We start from the raw sequence: 15,859 nt of genomic DNA on the forward strand, positions 1-15,859 counted from the left end.
GAAAAATTAAATCATCAATCATAATAATTCAGATAATTTCAATAATTTAAACTTTGAAAATGAGGTGGAATTTCGTTTCCGGTCTAAATTTATGATGCACCGATACAAGGGGAGAGAACTCAAACTATGCCATGAGATCAATTTCGAGTACTTAAAAAATATCCTTGATCATGAGATTATGATTCTTTAAACATCAATTCAAAATGGTAAATAACGATGTCTAGTTTTTTTTTATGATATTTGGTATAAAAATGGATAAAAGACATGTTTGATTGAAATTTTGCACAATAATTGATAACATCATCACTGACATCAGCTGATGTTTTTTTAATTGAAATCAATAAAGTTGTATTGACTATCAATTACAATAACAGTGACAGTTTCCATCATCATATACTCGTATTTTTGCTAACTCTTAAAAAGCTGCTGTGATGCAGTGTCTTTAGATTTACACAAAACGCATAAATAAAATTTCCTCAAGTCATAGACCGGTGCTTCCTGTTCCAAATAATTATGATGTCTTGATAGGTTATTATTTTTTTTTGCTTTAAAGCATTGTTTCTTGAGTCCAAGATTACTCTGACATCCAACGGCTGTTTTGAAAAGCTGGGGCCATGGGACATCAGAACTTGTCCCATATAATTTAAAAGATGATAATTGCCGGTCCCAACTGGATGTGTAACAAAAAATATGTTCCGGCGTGACATTTGTTCCGCTGGAACTAATTTCATAGGAAATATGTTCCGCCGGAACTTATATCACAGAAAATATGTTCCAGCACTGTAAAATTTGTTCCGGAACTAATTTTTTGACCAAATATGAAATAAGTTCCGGAACAAATATCATAGCTCCATGAATTTTGTTCCAGTTAATATTAAAAGTTTTAAATAAGTTCCTGTGATATTAGTTTAAGACCAATATGTACATATTTCAAAGAAATCAATGAATAAGTTCTTCTCAAACCTATTTTCACTGAAATAAGTACCTTTGCAACATATTGCACAGCGAAACATTTTCTTGTTACACTTAAATTATAAAGCAAGCTAAACATGCTAAATGCTGTACTGAGTGTGCTGGCATGGGATACATGTGCAATTATTGTAGACATGACTGTAAAGTTCTACAGGATAAAGCGATGGTAATTTATCATAATTTGTATCTATGTTTTATGTGGTATTCCTCCTTGGTTCCTGTTAACTGTCATGGCCCTGTTTCTAGTCATACATGTACTTGTCATGGAACAGTTTCAAAAGAGTGTGTCGATCTTTTGTTTCTTCATGTCTTTTGGAATCATTAATCAGTTATTTTGTCCTTTTCAAATTAGTTCATATGTTCATGTTCATCTTTGACTTTAATTTTTTCTGAAAGATTTTTCTTATCCTACTCTTTTCTGGCTCAAAGTGGGACTGTCATTTTGATATTTTTTACGTTAATATAATTAAACATTTGCTATAGTCCACAAGATTCTTATTGGATGATTTACATTTTTCATTTCAGTATTATATTATCAATATAATATACTTATTTTTATAATGCACTTGAATGATAACTTTAAACTCATTGATGACAAATGTTCAGTGTATAACATAACCTGTTTAACCAGTGGAACATATTTCACAGACTAGGAACTTATTTTACCAGGTGAGGAACAAATTTCACAAACCCAGAACTTATTTCACCAGGTAAGGAACAAATCTCTTAAACCTGGAACCTATTTCACTAGGCAAGGAACAAATTTCACCAACCTGGTACTTATTTCACCAGGTAAAGTGTGGAACTTATTTCATAGAGATGGAACAAATTATATTGAAATTATCTATGAAAAAAGTTCTCCCAGAACATATTTCCTGTGATAATAGTTCCACTGGAACTTTTTTCACAGGAACAAATTTTGGCTCACAGATGCATGCTTCATTGCTTCTGGAGCAGACTGACAGGCTTGGATTCTTATAAATCAGGCCGCAATTTTTTCATTATTGCTTTAATCTCTTCATTATGTACAGTAAGTTTCATCTGCTTCAGCTTGTCACCTTCATATTTGTTCAGCTTTCACAATGACCCATCAATTCTGGCATTTTAACTTTCATTTTCAAATCGATGTAAGGTTTAGAGAGACTTCGAAGTCTCTAGACTGAAGTACGCAAATTTTTACACAAATTTTGGACTAGAACCTTCCTAGCCAAACATGATAACATTTGGAACACAATCAGCCATTCTGGCAACTAATTTTGCATCATAAATGAACAAGGTGTTAGGATTATGTATTCATATTGATCCAGGGTCATTTGGGGGGGGGGGGGGTAGAACTCAGGTGTTTAAGGAAGATGAGAAGTTCCTAATTCTTGCAAAACGCCCTCTAGTTGCTATTTATAGGTCATGTCTGGTGAAGGAGGACAGACATCTATGACAGTTCAATGTAAATCATTTAAGGCAGTTGAAATAATTATTCTATTATTCAGTTCATGATCTGATGTCCTCCAAAAGTAACTAATATACATGATAAAAGAAGTCATCAATATGCTTCAATTGAAAGTGGGCATTACATGTCTTGGTGAACATGGGAAAAAAGTCCACTTCAGCAGTTGATAAATTAAAGAAATGCTTCAAGTACAAGTAGTAAATCAAGTTTCATACCTTCTTGTTTTGATCAATGTTGTCAGAACCTTTGATTTTATGTTTACAAAAAAAAACCAGTATTACTGCTAGCCTTTACTTTGCAAGCTTCACTTGAAATAAAATTAGCAAATTAAACGTTTTTTATTAACTTTTCAAATTGCTAATTACTTGCCCCAATTTCCAGAGTGAAAAAATCTGTAAAACAAGGAATTGAATTATTGTGGCCTTAGCTCTTTTCATAAAAAATATTGATCATGATTTTTAAATCAGTTGACAGTTAATTCATTTTCTACTCTTTTTTTTTAGGTTTCGAAGAAAGTTCTTGAGTATATGCGATATTTTTTGCGTATCCTGTTTATCACTTTTGCTAACCTGATTGCTATCCCAGCATACATTGTGTATGCCTTGCTTTTGTATCCTATAAAAAAATATTACCCAGAATTCTACTGGACACATGTAGAGCCTCGTCTGTTTCAAGCACTATTGGGAATGGTGGCAAGCTGGTTGTACTCTGGAGGATATAAAGGTATATTTGTGAAATAATAATTTTTGTATTTAATTTATGTGCTAACACCTTTTTTTAATTAAATGTTGCTACAATGTATTTACTGAATGTTTTTTTTTAACAATTGTGAGGACAAAAAGAGCAAAAAGTAAGGGTCACATAATCAAGAAAAGGTGGTCTTTTTATTACATTGTATATGGGAATGTTATTGTTTTAGCCACTAGTGCTATGCAGAGAATAGCAAATTGGTTCTTTCTAGTTCAAATTAAATCACAATTTGTTTAGGCACAGAGTTAAACTCTTAAAATTGGCCTTGCACAAGTTTGTTCAAAACTTTGTTTGTTTTTAAATTTTTGATGTTATATGTTTTTGTTGTTGTAATTTTACAATGCTATTTATTATCATGATTATGTTTTCAGTGATAGAGTCAGGAGATGACTTAACCAGCATACTGGACAAGGAAGCGTTGGTTTTAGTAAATCACCAGTCCACGTCTGATGTACCAATTTTAATGAGTAGTATGTACCCTAAAGGTGTGGCCTGTGGATCAATGACTTGGGTCATGGACTATATTTTTAAATTTACTAACTTTGGATGGATATCCTACTTCCATGAAGATTTTTTTATATGTCAGGTATTTCAATTATTACTCTATCAAGGGGTCAAATGGTAACAAGTACAATGGGATTTTGTAGTAGAATTTTTTTCAGCAAACATGCAAACACACCTAAAAGGTCATTTCTGGAATCATGTCTTTCACTGGAAAAGATCATCAATTTTGCACGCCTTTATGACATCATTTCCCAGATAGAAGGCGCGCCTGTATCCCTGTTCTATAAAGAGTTTCCAGCACTTTCATAATCGTCATTCTTTAGGGTAGTATAGAAATAATTAATGTTCCGTAAATACATAATCTTGATTGCTGAATGATCCGAGGGAGGGTGATCATCCTTTTAAGTTCTAATTTCCCAAATATTTTATGCAGAATAAAATGAAACTTTTTCACCCGTTTGCTCAACATTTGTTGGAAATTTATATGCATACATTTTTGTCACATGGTGATGGAAGTCACATGACAATCAGACAAATTCGTCTGAAAACCGTATCCTGGAACTGGCCTATGCACTAGCTGCGAAAACGTAGCTCTTAAGGTCCTTTTGATGATTTTTTATATTTGCGGACCATGTTTGGCTTTATTAATATTTCGATTTGAGGTCACTGATTTCGCAGCTAGCCTATGCACCTGCTACTGTTTGGAATTTTGGATAAGTTTAAACTTTAAAAAATTTATTCCATAGAGGGATTTCAGGTATTGAATTAAATTGGATTTTATTCCTATTTTCATGTTTTTTTTAGGGCAAAGATGGAAGAGATGAGGAATTAGTAAAATTAAAGAAGCACATGTTAAATTCTTACCTTCCAACAGGTAAAAAATGGATAGTTGTCTTTCCTGAAGGAGGATTTCTGTATAAACGTAGAAAATCAAGTCAACAGTAAGTAGAACATCAAATGATTACCTAGATATAAGAAGATATGGTATGAGTGTCAATGAGACAACTCTCTATCCAAGTCACAATTTATAAAAGTAAACCGTTATATGTCAAAGTATGGCCTTCAACTGTGATGGAGCCTTGTCTTACACTTAACAGGAAGCTATATAAAGGGCCCCAAAAAAATGACTAGTGTAAAACCATTCAAACAGGAAAACTAATGGTCTAATCTATATAAAAAATAAGAAAGAAGAAACACTTATGAACCACATCAGCAAACGACAACCACTGACCATCAGGTTTCTGACTTTGGACAGGTTCAAACAAATAAAAATAAAAACTACATTAATTTGAAATAAGGAGCTGCTGTATGATTGCAAATGAGACAGAAGGACAAGGATGTAAACACCATAGTCACTGCTTGACCTTCAACCACAAGGACAAGGATGTAAACACCACAGTCACTGCTTGACCTTCAACCACAAGGACAAGGATGTAAACACCATAGTCACTGCTTGACCTTCAACCACAAGGACAAAGATGTAAACACCATAGTCACTGCTTGACCTTCAACCACAAGGACAAGGATGTAAACACCATAGTCACTGCTTGACCTTCAACCACAAGGACAAGGATGTAAACACCATAGTCACTGCTTGACCTTCAACTACAAGGACAAGGATGTAAACACCATAGTCACTGCTTGACCTTCAACCACAAGGACAAGGATGTAAACACCATAGTCACTGCTTGAACTTCAACCCATTCTGTATTCTATAAATTGCGAGAAACACATGACAAGATATTAAATAATTCCAAAAGAGAAGCCGAAAATATTGAAAAAAAAATAACAATATGTTACTGGATTATAGGCTCCTGACTTAGGACAGGCACATAAAGAATGACAATTTTAGAAATCTGTTATGAAGGAATTCCCACACGTTAAATTAATGAATAAATATATGATTTTCATTGTTTGTATAAAAAAGAAGATGTGGTATGATTGCCAATGAGACAATAATCCACAAAAGACCAAAATGATGCAGACCGTAACAACTATAGGTCACTGTACGGCCTTCAACAATGAGCAAAGCCTGTGCATGTATTTTGTTTTCTGTATATTGATTGATATGCCTTATGTGTATTTGTAATAATGATTCACATCTTTAATTTGATACTGAAGGATTATATAATTACAGGTATGCCCAGAAACATAATTTTCCAGTGTTGGAACATGTGACACTGCCAAGAATTGGAGCTGTCAAAGTCATAACAGATTCTTTATATCATGATACTCTACAGAATGGAGTGAAAAAAGGTAATAATGATTCCTTCAACACTCCACTTGATATAATCTCAATTTTAATTAAACTTTCTGTTTGGAATTTCCTTCAGAGTTTGGTATTTTTGTGATTTCACTTTTTTATTAGGACTATAGAAATTTGCAACAAGCTGGAAATCATTGGTAAAAAGTTTAAAGATTGAAATTTTTGATTAATTTATCACAAAAATGGTACAAACTTAAAAATTTAGTCCCTAATTCTATACTTTATTGTAACCTTGGTGATGCCATTAAGCACAAGTATCATACACACATAAGTTAGGATAATAATTATGGATGTACATGTATGATATCTATTGCATTACAGTGGGTAAATGAAATACACTTAACACAAAAATACCTAGTCAAAGGTTTAATCAAAAAGTTTAAACGATAAAACTTTAAAAAAACAAATGGGTTATAACATGACAGACTTAAGAATAACATTTGAACTTTTAAGTTGTACAAAAAAGTAAAAACTTACAATAACTAATTAATTTTTATACGACTGCAAAAATTAAAAAAATTTTGGTCGTATATTGGTATCACGTTGGCGTCGTCGTCGTCGTAGTCCAAAGACTTTTGGTTTTTCGCACTATAACTTTAGTTAAAGTAAATAGAAATCTATGAAATTTAAACACAAGCTTTAATACCACAAAAGGAAGGTTGGGATTGATTTTGGGAGTTTTGGTCCCAACAGTTTAAGAATTAGGTGCCAAAAAGGGCCCAAATAAGCATTTTCTTGGTTTTTCGAACTATAACTTTAGTTTAAGTAAATAGAAATCTATGAAATTTTGATACAAGGTTTATGACCACAAAAGGAAGGTTGGGATTGATTTTGGGAGTTTTGGTTCCAACTGTTTAGGAATTAGGGGCCAAAAAATGGCCCGATTAAGCATTATTCTTGGTTTTTCGCACAATAACTTTAGTATAAGTAAATAGAAATCAATGAAATTTAAACACAAGGTTTATGAACACAAAAGGAAGGTTGGGATTGATTTTGGGAGTTGAGATCCCTACAGTTTAGGAATTAGGGGCCAAAAAGGAGCCCAAAAAAGCATTTTTCTTGGTTTTCGCACCGTAACTTTAGTATAAGTAAATAGAAATCTTTGAAATTTAAACACAAGGTTTATGACCATAAAAGGAAGGTTGGGATTGATTTTGGGAGTTTTGGTCCCAACAATTTAGGAATATGGGGCCCAAAGGGTCCAAAATTAAACTTTGTTTGATTTCATCAAAAATTGAATAATTGGGCTTCTTTGATATGCTGAATCTAAACATGTACTTAGATTTTTGATTATGGGCCCCGTTTTCAAGTTGGTCCAAATCAGGATCCAAAATTAGTATATTTAGTATTGTGCAATAGCAAGAAATTTTCAATTGCACAGTATTCAGCAATAGCAAGAAATCTTCAATTGCACAGTATTGTGCAATAGCAAGAAATTTTCAATTGCACAGTATTGTGCAATAGCAAGAAATCTTCAATTGCACAGTATTGTGCAATAGCAAGTATTTTCAATTGCACAGTATTGCGCAATAGCAAGAAATATCTAATTGCACAATATAGTGCAATTGCAAGAAATTTTCAATTGGAGTTATCTTTCTTTTTCCAGAATAGTAGTTGAATCAACTTAAATCATTGTTTTATACAATATACAATGTATGTTCACTTTTATTACTAACTGATAAATTAAAACAATCTATACCATTCAGTGATAACAAGCCCTTTTTTTTTACATTTTAATATTTTATGATGTATTTAAATGAGTAGTTATTGTTGCAAACTCCATTAGAAATTTGAATTGAGATCAGTTTTGGAATAAGGGAAAGGGGGATGTGAAAAAAAAATTGGGGGGGGGGGGGGGAATTCAATTTTTCTCATTTCAGATTTCATAAATAAAAAGAAAATTTCTTCAAACATTTTTTTGGAGAGGATTTATATTCAACAGCATAGTGAATTGCTTAAAGGCAAAAAACAAATTTTAAGTTTATTAGACCACATTCATTCTGTGTCAGAAACCTATGCTGTGTCAACTATTTAATCACAATCCAAATTTAGAGCTGAATCCAGCTTAAATGTTGTGTCCATACTTGCCCCAACCGTTCAGGGTTCAACCTCTGCGGTCGTATAAAGCTGCGCCCTGCGGATCATCTGGTTTGTATAGACATTAAGCTAATTTGATTCACTTTGTGAGCATCTATTTGGAGGATTGCAGGATATTTGATTTCTTGATTTAACCAATCACTGCAAACAAGGACTATAGAAAATTTGTTTTCATTCAATCTTTGAATTTGTGGTTCACATGTACCCACGAAACCCACAAAAACTTGTATCTAACAAATAGTAATGAATCCACAGTACTTTAGAAAATCATAAAAGTAGAACATTGATAATCTGATTGATTATATTTTATTTTTATAACTGTAGAAAGTTTAGTTCCTGCAGAGAGAAAGCTTAAATGGGTAATAGACATAACCATAGGTTACCCTGATAGAGATTCATTAAGTTTCCCAGGAATGATGGCAGGAATTTATTCTCCACGTCAAATAAACGTTCACTACCGTGCCTATCCAATAACAGAAGTACCACATGATTCAAACCATTTACAGACATGGCTGTACGACAGATATATTGAAAAAGAAGAATTTCTGGAACAATACTACAACAACAAAACATCTATGAACGATACAGATAAAGAGATACGACATCTCCCAAGATTGTCAGAACAAGAAATAAAAGAAGATTATCATGGAATCGTATTCATACATATATTTTATTTCATATCTTCTTATGTTTTCTGGCATGCTATATATTTACATCTCTTCACAGTCATTGGTTTTTGTTTTAGTTTAATTTTTTGAAATGCTGTCATTTAATTGGTTGGTGCTTTATTTTATTGTTGAGTTTTTAGAGATTTATGTAGTTGTTATCAAATTTGATTTGTTTTAAGTACACTACAGTTGCTTAAAGACATTTGTTTTTTTATTTAACTTTGTTTTATAGGTATTACAAATTAAACCATTTTATTGAACATAGTAGATTAAGTTATTGTTTAAATGTTTTCAATTGAATTATTTGTTTAAATCTGTACTTGCCAAATACTTAGTACTTAGTAATTTATTTTGCTTTTATATTTGTTTACTATTTATTTTAAAAATACCAATACTGTAGTTTGTTATAAGAATCTAATATTTGGTGGACAATCAAGGAGGAAGCCAACTGAAAAATTTGCCATAAAAGTAAAAAGTAGTGTTGTCAAATCGTACACTTTTGAGTAACCGGTTACTCGGATAATCGTTCGACCGATTAACCGGTTAACTGGTAGTTTGAATTGGTGCTTGTAAGCCCTTATCAATAGTACCCTACACATAGATAAAAGATGTGGTATGAGTGTCAATTTGAAAACCTTTCATCCAAGTCATAAATTTACGCTTTTAGAATTGAAGTTTGTCCTTTGGCATTTTAAGGCTTGTCTGTGTGAGTTCCTGGCGAAGTTTGACTTTTAATAATCAACTACACCGTATCAACTATAGCGTGTATACCAGCTTCAGATTGAAAAAAAAACAAAAAAACTTCTTGATCTCGTAGAATTGAATATGTCTGAAACTGATTATTCTTTCCTTTTTATTAGATAGATAGATAGAGACAGATAGATAGTTTATTAACGTCTCACCATTAATATACAAAATACAATATTTACATATATCATAAAACATATATCATTAGATCAGAAACGAAATAATGAAGTAAGTCGTAAAATTTAATCGCATTACTGATTTAGAGTTACTGCTAAAAAAACATGTAAACTAATTATGTGTCTTTAAGATCATGCCCCGAGCTGAGAGACAAGTTCTTACTAATTAGGGCCCCGCCAAAGGCGGGTCGCCCTATAGTGATCAGTCTGTCCGTCCGTCCGTAACACTTTGTAATAACTTTGTGTCCGCTCCATATCTAGAGAACCATTATGATTTCATACTTTATACTTTACATGTTTATTAACCACCACCAGAGGGCGTTTCATGATGTATGTACAACTTCCTAGGTCAAAGGTCAAGGTAAAAAAACTTTGGTTTCAGTTGACAACCCTGTGTCCTGTGGTGAAGATCGTGTCCACTCTATATCTTGAGAACCGTTATGATTTCAAAGTTTATGATTGACATGTATATGAACCAACACCAGAGGGTGTGTCATAATTTATGAACGACTGCCTAGGGCAAAGTTCAAGGTCAAAAACTTTGGTTTCAGTTGACAACCCCATGTCCTATGGTAAAGATTGTGTCCGCTCTATATCTTGAGAACCGTTATTATTTTAAAGTTTATACCTGAAATGTATATAAACCAATATCAGAGGGTATGTCATAATTTATGTACAACTTCCTAGGTCAAAGGTCAGGGTCAAAAAGTTTGGTTTCAGTTGACAACCCCATGTCCTATGGTAAAGATCGTGTCCGCTCTACATCTTGAGAACCGTTATCGTTTCAAAGTTTATACTTGACATGTATATAAACCAACACCAAAGGGTGTGTCATAATTTATGTGCAACTTCCTAGGTCAAAGGTCAAGGTCAAAAACTGGTTTCAGTTGACAACCCTGTGTCCTATGGTAAAGATCGTGTCCGCTCTATATCTTGAGAACCCTTATCATTTCAAAGTTTATACTTGACATGTTTATAAACCAACACCAAAGGGTGTGTCATAATTTATTTACAACTTCCTAGGTCAAAGGTCAAGGTCAAAAACTTTGATTTCAGTTGACAAACCCATGTCCTATGGTAAAGATACTGTAAAGATATCAAATCTATCAAAATTGAAAAAAAGTCCGGTTAACCGGTTAGCGTTTTTGGTATTCGGTATTCGGTCGTTCGAACGGTTAATCGGTTAACCGATTAACCGTTGACAACACTAGTAAAAAGGCTAAAAATGTTTGTTTCCAATAAAAAGTAGAAAAATTGTTTACTCTACAAAATAATGTTGTTTCTTTATAGGCTTTTGAGAAGAAACCCCATTTCTCTTTAACATGAATGGACATTGCCTAATACATTTCAGTAATATTTCTCATAATATCTTAGAATTGTTGGACACTGAGTCTTTCTTGTAAGTCACAGCTAAATGTGTTCAGTTGGATGTTAAATGATATTTTTATGAATTGTGTTCTTTTGTATGGTTTGATATTTTTAATGCATTTATATTAACAAATAGAGCTCTAGTGATTGTGTTCTGTTCAATGAATTAATATTTTCAATTCACAATGCCTTTCAAAAATTGTCATTTCAATTTTTTCAAAATATCTGTTATAAGATATTTCTAACCTACAGTGTATCATATCTAATCTGAACCTTATATTGAGGTTTTAAAAAAAATGTACAAATCAGTTCTTAAGTATCATTGTTGTGTAATTGTATATCTTATGCATGTTATCATATTCTTGACTTCACTACTGAAACCTCTAAAAGAAATCCAAATAAGATTTTATCTAGTCAGCATAGTTGAAGAGAAATCACTAGGTTCAATTCAATTATGGGTAGACATAGCTCATTTAATTTGTATAAGCATTGTTCTCCATTGTAGCTTTAATCACTCAGTTAACTTACATGATGTAAAAAAAAACCTCTGTTACATTTTTATTCTATTAATGAAACCATTTAGTACCATTGATTAATTATTTGAAAACACTCATGTGATTACAGAAATGTTTGTTATTTTATATTTTCATATTGTAATTATCTATATAAGATTGGTGATTTCAGAATTGATTATTGATAAATGAATCTTTTGTTACAGATATAATCAGGTGCTTAAGCTTGAATAATCTGAATACCTTCAATATTTAAAAGATTTCTCAATGGTACAAACCTGTTATTAAACTGGTGTATTTTAACAGGTTGCTCCAATATTTTTAGTTATCGGTAATTCGTATATTTTCCCTTTGATCTTACTGCCTAATATTTTCGAGTATCAACGTACTGGCTGTATCACTGAAAATATTAGGCAATACATAGTGTGACGTCATAATTACCGATAAACAGAATAATAGGTAGTTTTGTTTTTGATACTGACTATATCATGTGGAATATCTAAACTCGCCCGTTTCGTTTTTGATACTGACTATATCATGTGGAATATCTAAACTCGCCCGTTTCGTTTTTGATACTGACTATATCATGTGGAATATCTAAACTCGCCCGTTTCGTTTTTGATACTGACTATATCATGGGGAATATCTAAACTCGCCCGTTTCGTTTTTGATACTGACTATATCATGTGGAATATCTAAACTCGCCCGTTTCGTTTTTGATACTGACTATATCATGTGGAATATCTAAACTCGCCCGTTTCGTTTTTGATACTGACTATATCATGTGGAATATCTAAACTCGCCCTAACGGGCTCGTCTAGATATTCCACATGATTTAGTCAGTATCAAAAAGGAAACTACCTATTATTCTAGATGTATTCAAATCAGTACGGATTTGATAGGGTAAACTTTTAGCAGTTGATTTTAACCTCAGTTCCACCTGTGCAATGATGTTTCAACCCCTGATATTTTTTATGCTTTTCATAAGATTATTTATAGTTTTGTTCAGTTGCAAGAAAACAGCTACAATGTATATGATTTTGGTTGAAAATAAACAAATTACATTGAACAGACAATTATACAGTGTATAGTTTAAAGAGATATTTGTATAACCAGGATTTTGTATTAGAAGATACTGTCAAAATACTTTCATACAGGGGTTAAGATTTTTATGACTTGATAAAAATCAATGTTTTATGTAATTTTTAATTTGTGGTTTTAGGCGAGACAATTTAATTTATGAAAACCGATTTGAATTTTCATTGGATTTTTTAATAACCATAAGATCTATAAAAACTGATGAAAAAGAATGAAGGTATTGTTATAGTTATCTTTAATATAAATGTATATATTTTCTTGCTTTTTTATGTAAGCAGAAAATGTGTTCTACACAATCATGCTTTTCAGTTTATATCATGCCCATCTTTCTATATTTGTTATTAAGAAATCCAGAATGTCAACTTTAACATTTGCCAAAATACATTAATAAGCAGTCATATTAATCATTGCTTAAAACATTTTTTTGTAGAACTATTTAATGTGCTTCACTGCATATATTCTTACAGATCCATATACAGTTCTTAGAGATAATAAATATACATGTAAAACCTTGTTAATTTTTATGCTAATTTATATCTTAAAAAATCTGCTGATGCAAAAAATTGAAAATTCAATGTCCTATGACCTACATTTCAAGGTTCACTAGCTTTTGGAGGTTAATGTGTCAAACAACAGAGATCAATTCTATAATCAGACAAATTTTTGTAACGATACACCCAAGATTTAGGATTTTTCTAACTCCAACTAAAGTTTGCATTCCACAGATAATATTCAAGCAAAAATTACATATTACATTGTGTAATTTGAATTTTATTTTAGAGGAAAATAATATTTGGGGTTTCCTATAACTCAACATAGACACTGCCATATCTTCAGAGTGTTCAACATTTAGCATCCTCATAAACCAGTGACTGGACCTTAGTGAAATGTTGATAAAATCCCCAGTGCTTTAATAATGCATTGTATCCCTTTTTATGCCCCACCTACGATAGTAGAGGGGCATTATGTTTTCTGGTCTGTGCGTCCTTCCGTCAAGGTAGTTTTTGATGAAGCTGAAGTCCAATCAACTTGAAACTTAGTACACATGTTCCTTATGATATGATCTTTCTTATTTTAAAACAAAATTAGGCTTTTGACACCATTTTCATGGTCCACTGAACATAGAAATTAAAAGTATGAGTTTCAGGTTAAAGTTTTTGGTCAAGGTAGTTTTTGATGAAGCTGAAGTCCAATCAACTTGAAACTTAGTACACATGTTTCTTATGATATGATCTTTTATATTTTTAAACCAAATTAGACTTTTGACCCCATTTTTATGGTCCACTGAACATAGAAATTAAAAGTGTGAGTTTCAGGTTAATGTTTTAGGTCAAGGTAGTTTTTGATGAAGTTAAAGTCCAGTCAACTTGAAACTTAGTACACATGTTCCTTATTAGTTGATCTTTTTACTTTTAAGGCCAAATTAGATGTTTCACCCAATTTCACGGTCCATTGAACATGGAAAATGATAATGCGAGTGGGGAATCCGTGTACTTTGGACACATTCTTGTTTCATATTTTTTATTTATATCTTTTCTTACAGAAAAAAACATCAACTGTTTGATAATACACTAATCTGTGATGTTTGCTAAATTTTCATGTTGATACTAATGACACCAATCTTCTTATGACCTTCAACACTCAATGGGAAAGGCATGCATTATTAACAAACTTTAATAATAGATCATTTTACACTCTTTTTAATACTGAGTAAATTTGAAAATTAGACAACAGCTGATTCTGTTAAAACATAAAGATGATTGTTGTTTTTTGTATTCAAGTGCTTTTTTCAAGTGGAAGAGATTACTTTCCGGAAGTGATGCCAAGTTTGATTACTGATTTTACTCTCAATTTATGTTTAACTGGTAACTTCTAGAAATATGCTAGCAACACTTTCAACACATTATTGTTACTATAAATGTTAAAATGAAATATCTGAAGTGTTGACTGTGGTTGTATATTGTTCACAATGACAACTGACTGATGTCATCCAAACAAAAGTCAATCACTGTATTCAGTTAAATAAGTGTGTTTAGTCAACGATGCTGTTGTAGGATTTTTGTGTTCCCTTTAATTTGAAGTATTACTTAATCTACACAATTTTATAACCTTTGTTTTATAACCATTGTTGTTATTTCTATCTGAAGTCTCACAATTGTTATTGATAATAAAATCAATTAAATTATGTTGTCTTTTTTTACGATTTACTTTGATTGATTAGCTATACATCGAGGTTTTAGTCTCACCAGTGAAAAATATCCCAAGAGATTTACATTTTTTTTTTGGTGTCTAAGAAGGTCCATTTCAGAACAAGTACTTATAAATAAAATTGAGCATGGAAACAGGGAACGTGTCAAAGAGACAACAACCTGACCAAAGAGCCGAAAACAGCCCAAGCCACCAATGGGTCTTCAACTCAGCAAAAAAATCCGGCATGCTGAGGCAGTTGTCAGCCAGTTCCTTAAAAAAAGTTCTGAAAAAATGGGCGTCACACTTATATTGGAAACATAAATGAGCCAAAATTAAAAATACATACATGTACAAGACGAACAAAAGTCAGAGGTTCCTGACTGACAGGTAAGATCTCAACCCTCCACCTGAACCTCTAGCCAATGTGACAAAAAACCAGCCATACGAATAGTAAAACTCTGTTGAAAAGATGTCGGAGTCTGGTGTAATGAATATTTAAGTTTGGTTTCAGGTGAACAGGTATACTAAATTTGTAAAAAGATGCCCTATATTATGAAGTTTCTTTCTGTCATATGTCCTTTGTCTTGAACTTCTTTTCATGGTTCAGTGACTACTTGAAAAAAAAGCTATGATTATTTGTAATGTTAATTTCTCTCTTATTATGAATAAAAGTACAACTATACTTGGTAAATTCACACCTTGCACATTCCTCATGCCGGTCATAGTTTTCACTTGACCTCAAACTCATTTCATTGATCAGTGAACAAGGTTTAGTTTTCATGGTCAAGTACATATATATAAGCAATTGGTTTACTAAATTGATGTATGGAATGATTGGCTGGGCTGGTGTAATCTGACCTTGAACTCATATTCATTGTTCAGTGGTTTAAGTTAAGTAATTTTTTTCTCTCGCAGTATTCAATAGGTTCGCTGTATTTGGTGTATAAATTTTTAATGATGTACATGTCAGTCTGGCAGGTTTTATTTGACCTTGACCTTTTTTGATTGTTCACTGTTAAATTTTGGTCTGTTTTCTTAAACAATAAGCAATAAGTCAACTATAT

At 32.1% G+C, this 15,859-nt stretch overlaps 2 protein-coding genes across 2 annotated transcripts in view; both read left to right on the plus strand.

Moving 5' to 3' along the window:
• LOC139515660 (uncharacterized) overlaps positions 1–15,859 on the plus strand; it is a 207,419-nt gene that overhangs the window by 186,195 nt on the left and 5,365 nt on the right. The window lies entirely within an intron of this gene.
• Positions 89–11,120, plus strand: LOC139515652 (acyl-CoA:lysophosphatidylglycerol acyltransferase 1-like). The gene is made up of 6 exons (XM_071305278.1): positions 89–206; positions 2,923–3,142; positions 3,541–3,755; positions 4,478–4,614; positions 5,811–5,929; positions 8,361–11,120. Exons 1-6 carry the CDS (start codon positions 204–206, stop codon positions 8,792–8,794), a joined length of 1,128 nt encoding a protein of 375 aa, XP_071161379.1. The 5' UTR covers positions 89–203; the 3' UTR covers positions 8,795–11,120.

The sequence above is a fragment of the Mytilus edulis genome, chromosome 3 (genome assembly GCF_963676685.1).
Source record: "Mytilus edulis chromosome 3, xbMytEdul2.2, whole genome shotgun sequence".
Classification (NCBI taxonomy): domain Eukaryota; kingdom Metazoa; phylum Mollusca; class Bivalvia; order Mytilida; family Mytilidae; genus Mytilus; species Mytilus edulis.

What these genes read in the sequence shown, in the direction of transcription:
- LOC139515652 (XM_071305278.1), top strand. An exon ending in GTACTCTGGAGGATATAAAG is followed by an intron (nt 3,143 to 3,540) that starts GTATATTTGTGA and finishes TTATGTTTTCAG; the next exon opens with TGATAGAGTCAGGAGATGAC. An exon ending in ACAGAATGGAGTGAAAAAAG is followed by an intron (nt 5,930 to 8,360) that starts GTAATAATGATT and finishes TTATAACTGTAG; the next exon opens with AAAGTTTAGTTCCTGCAGAG.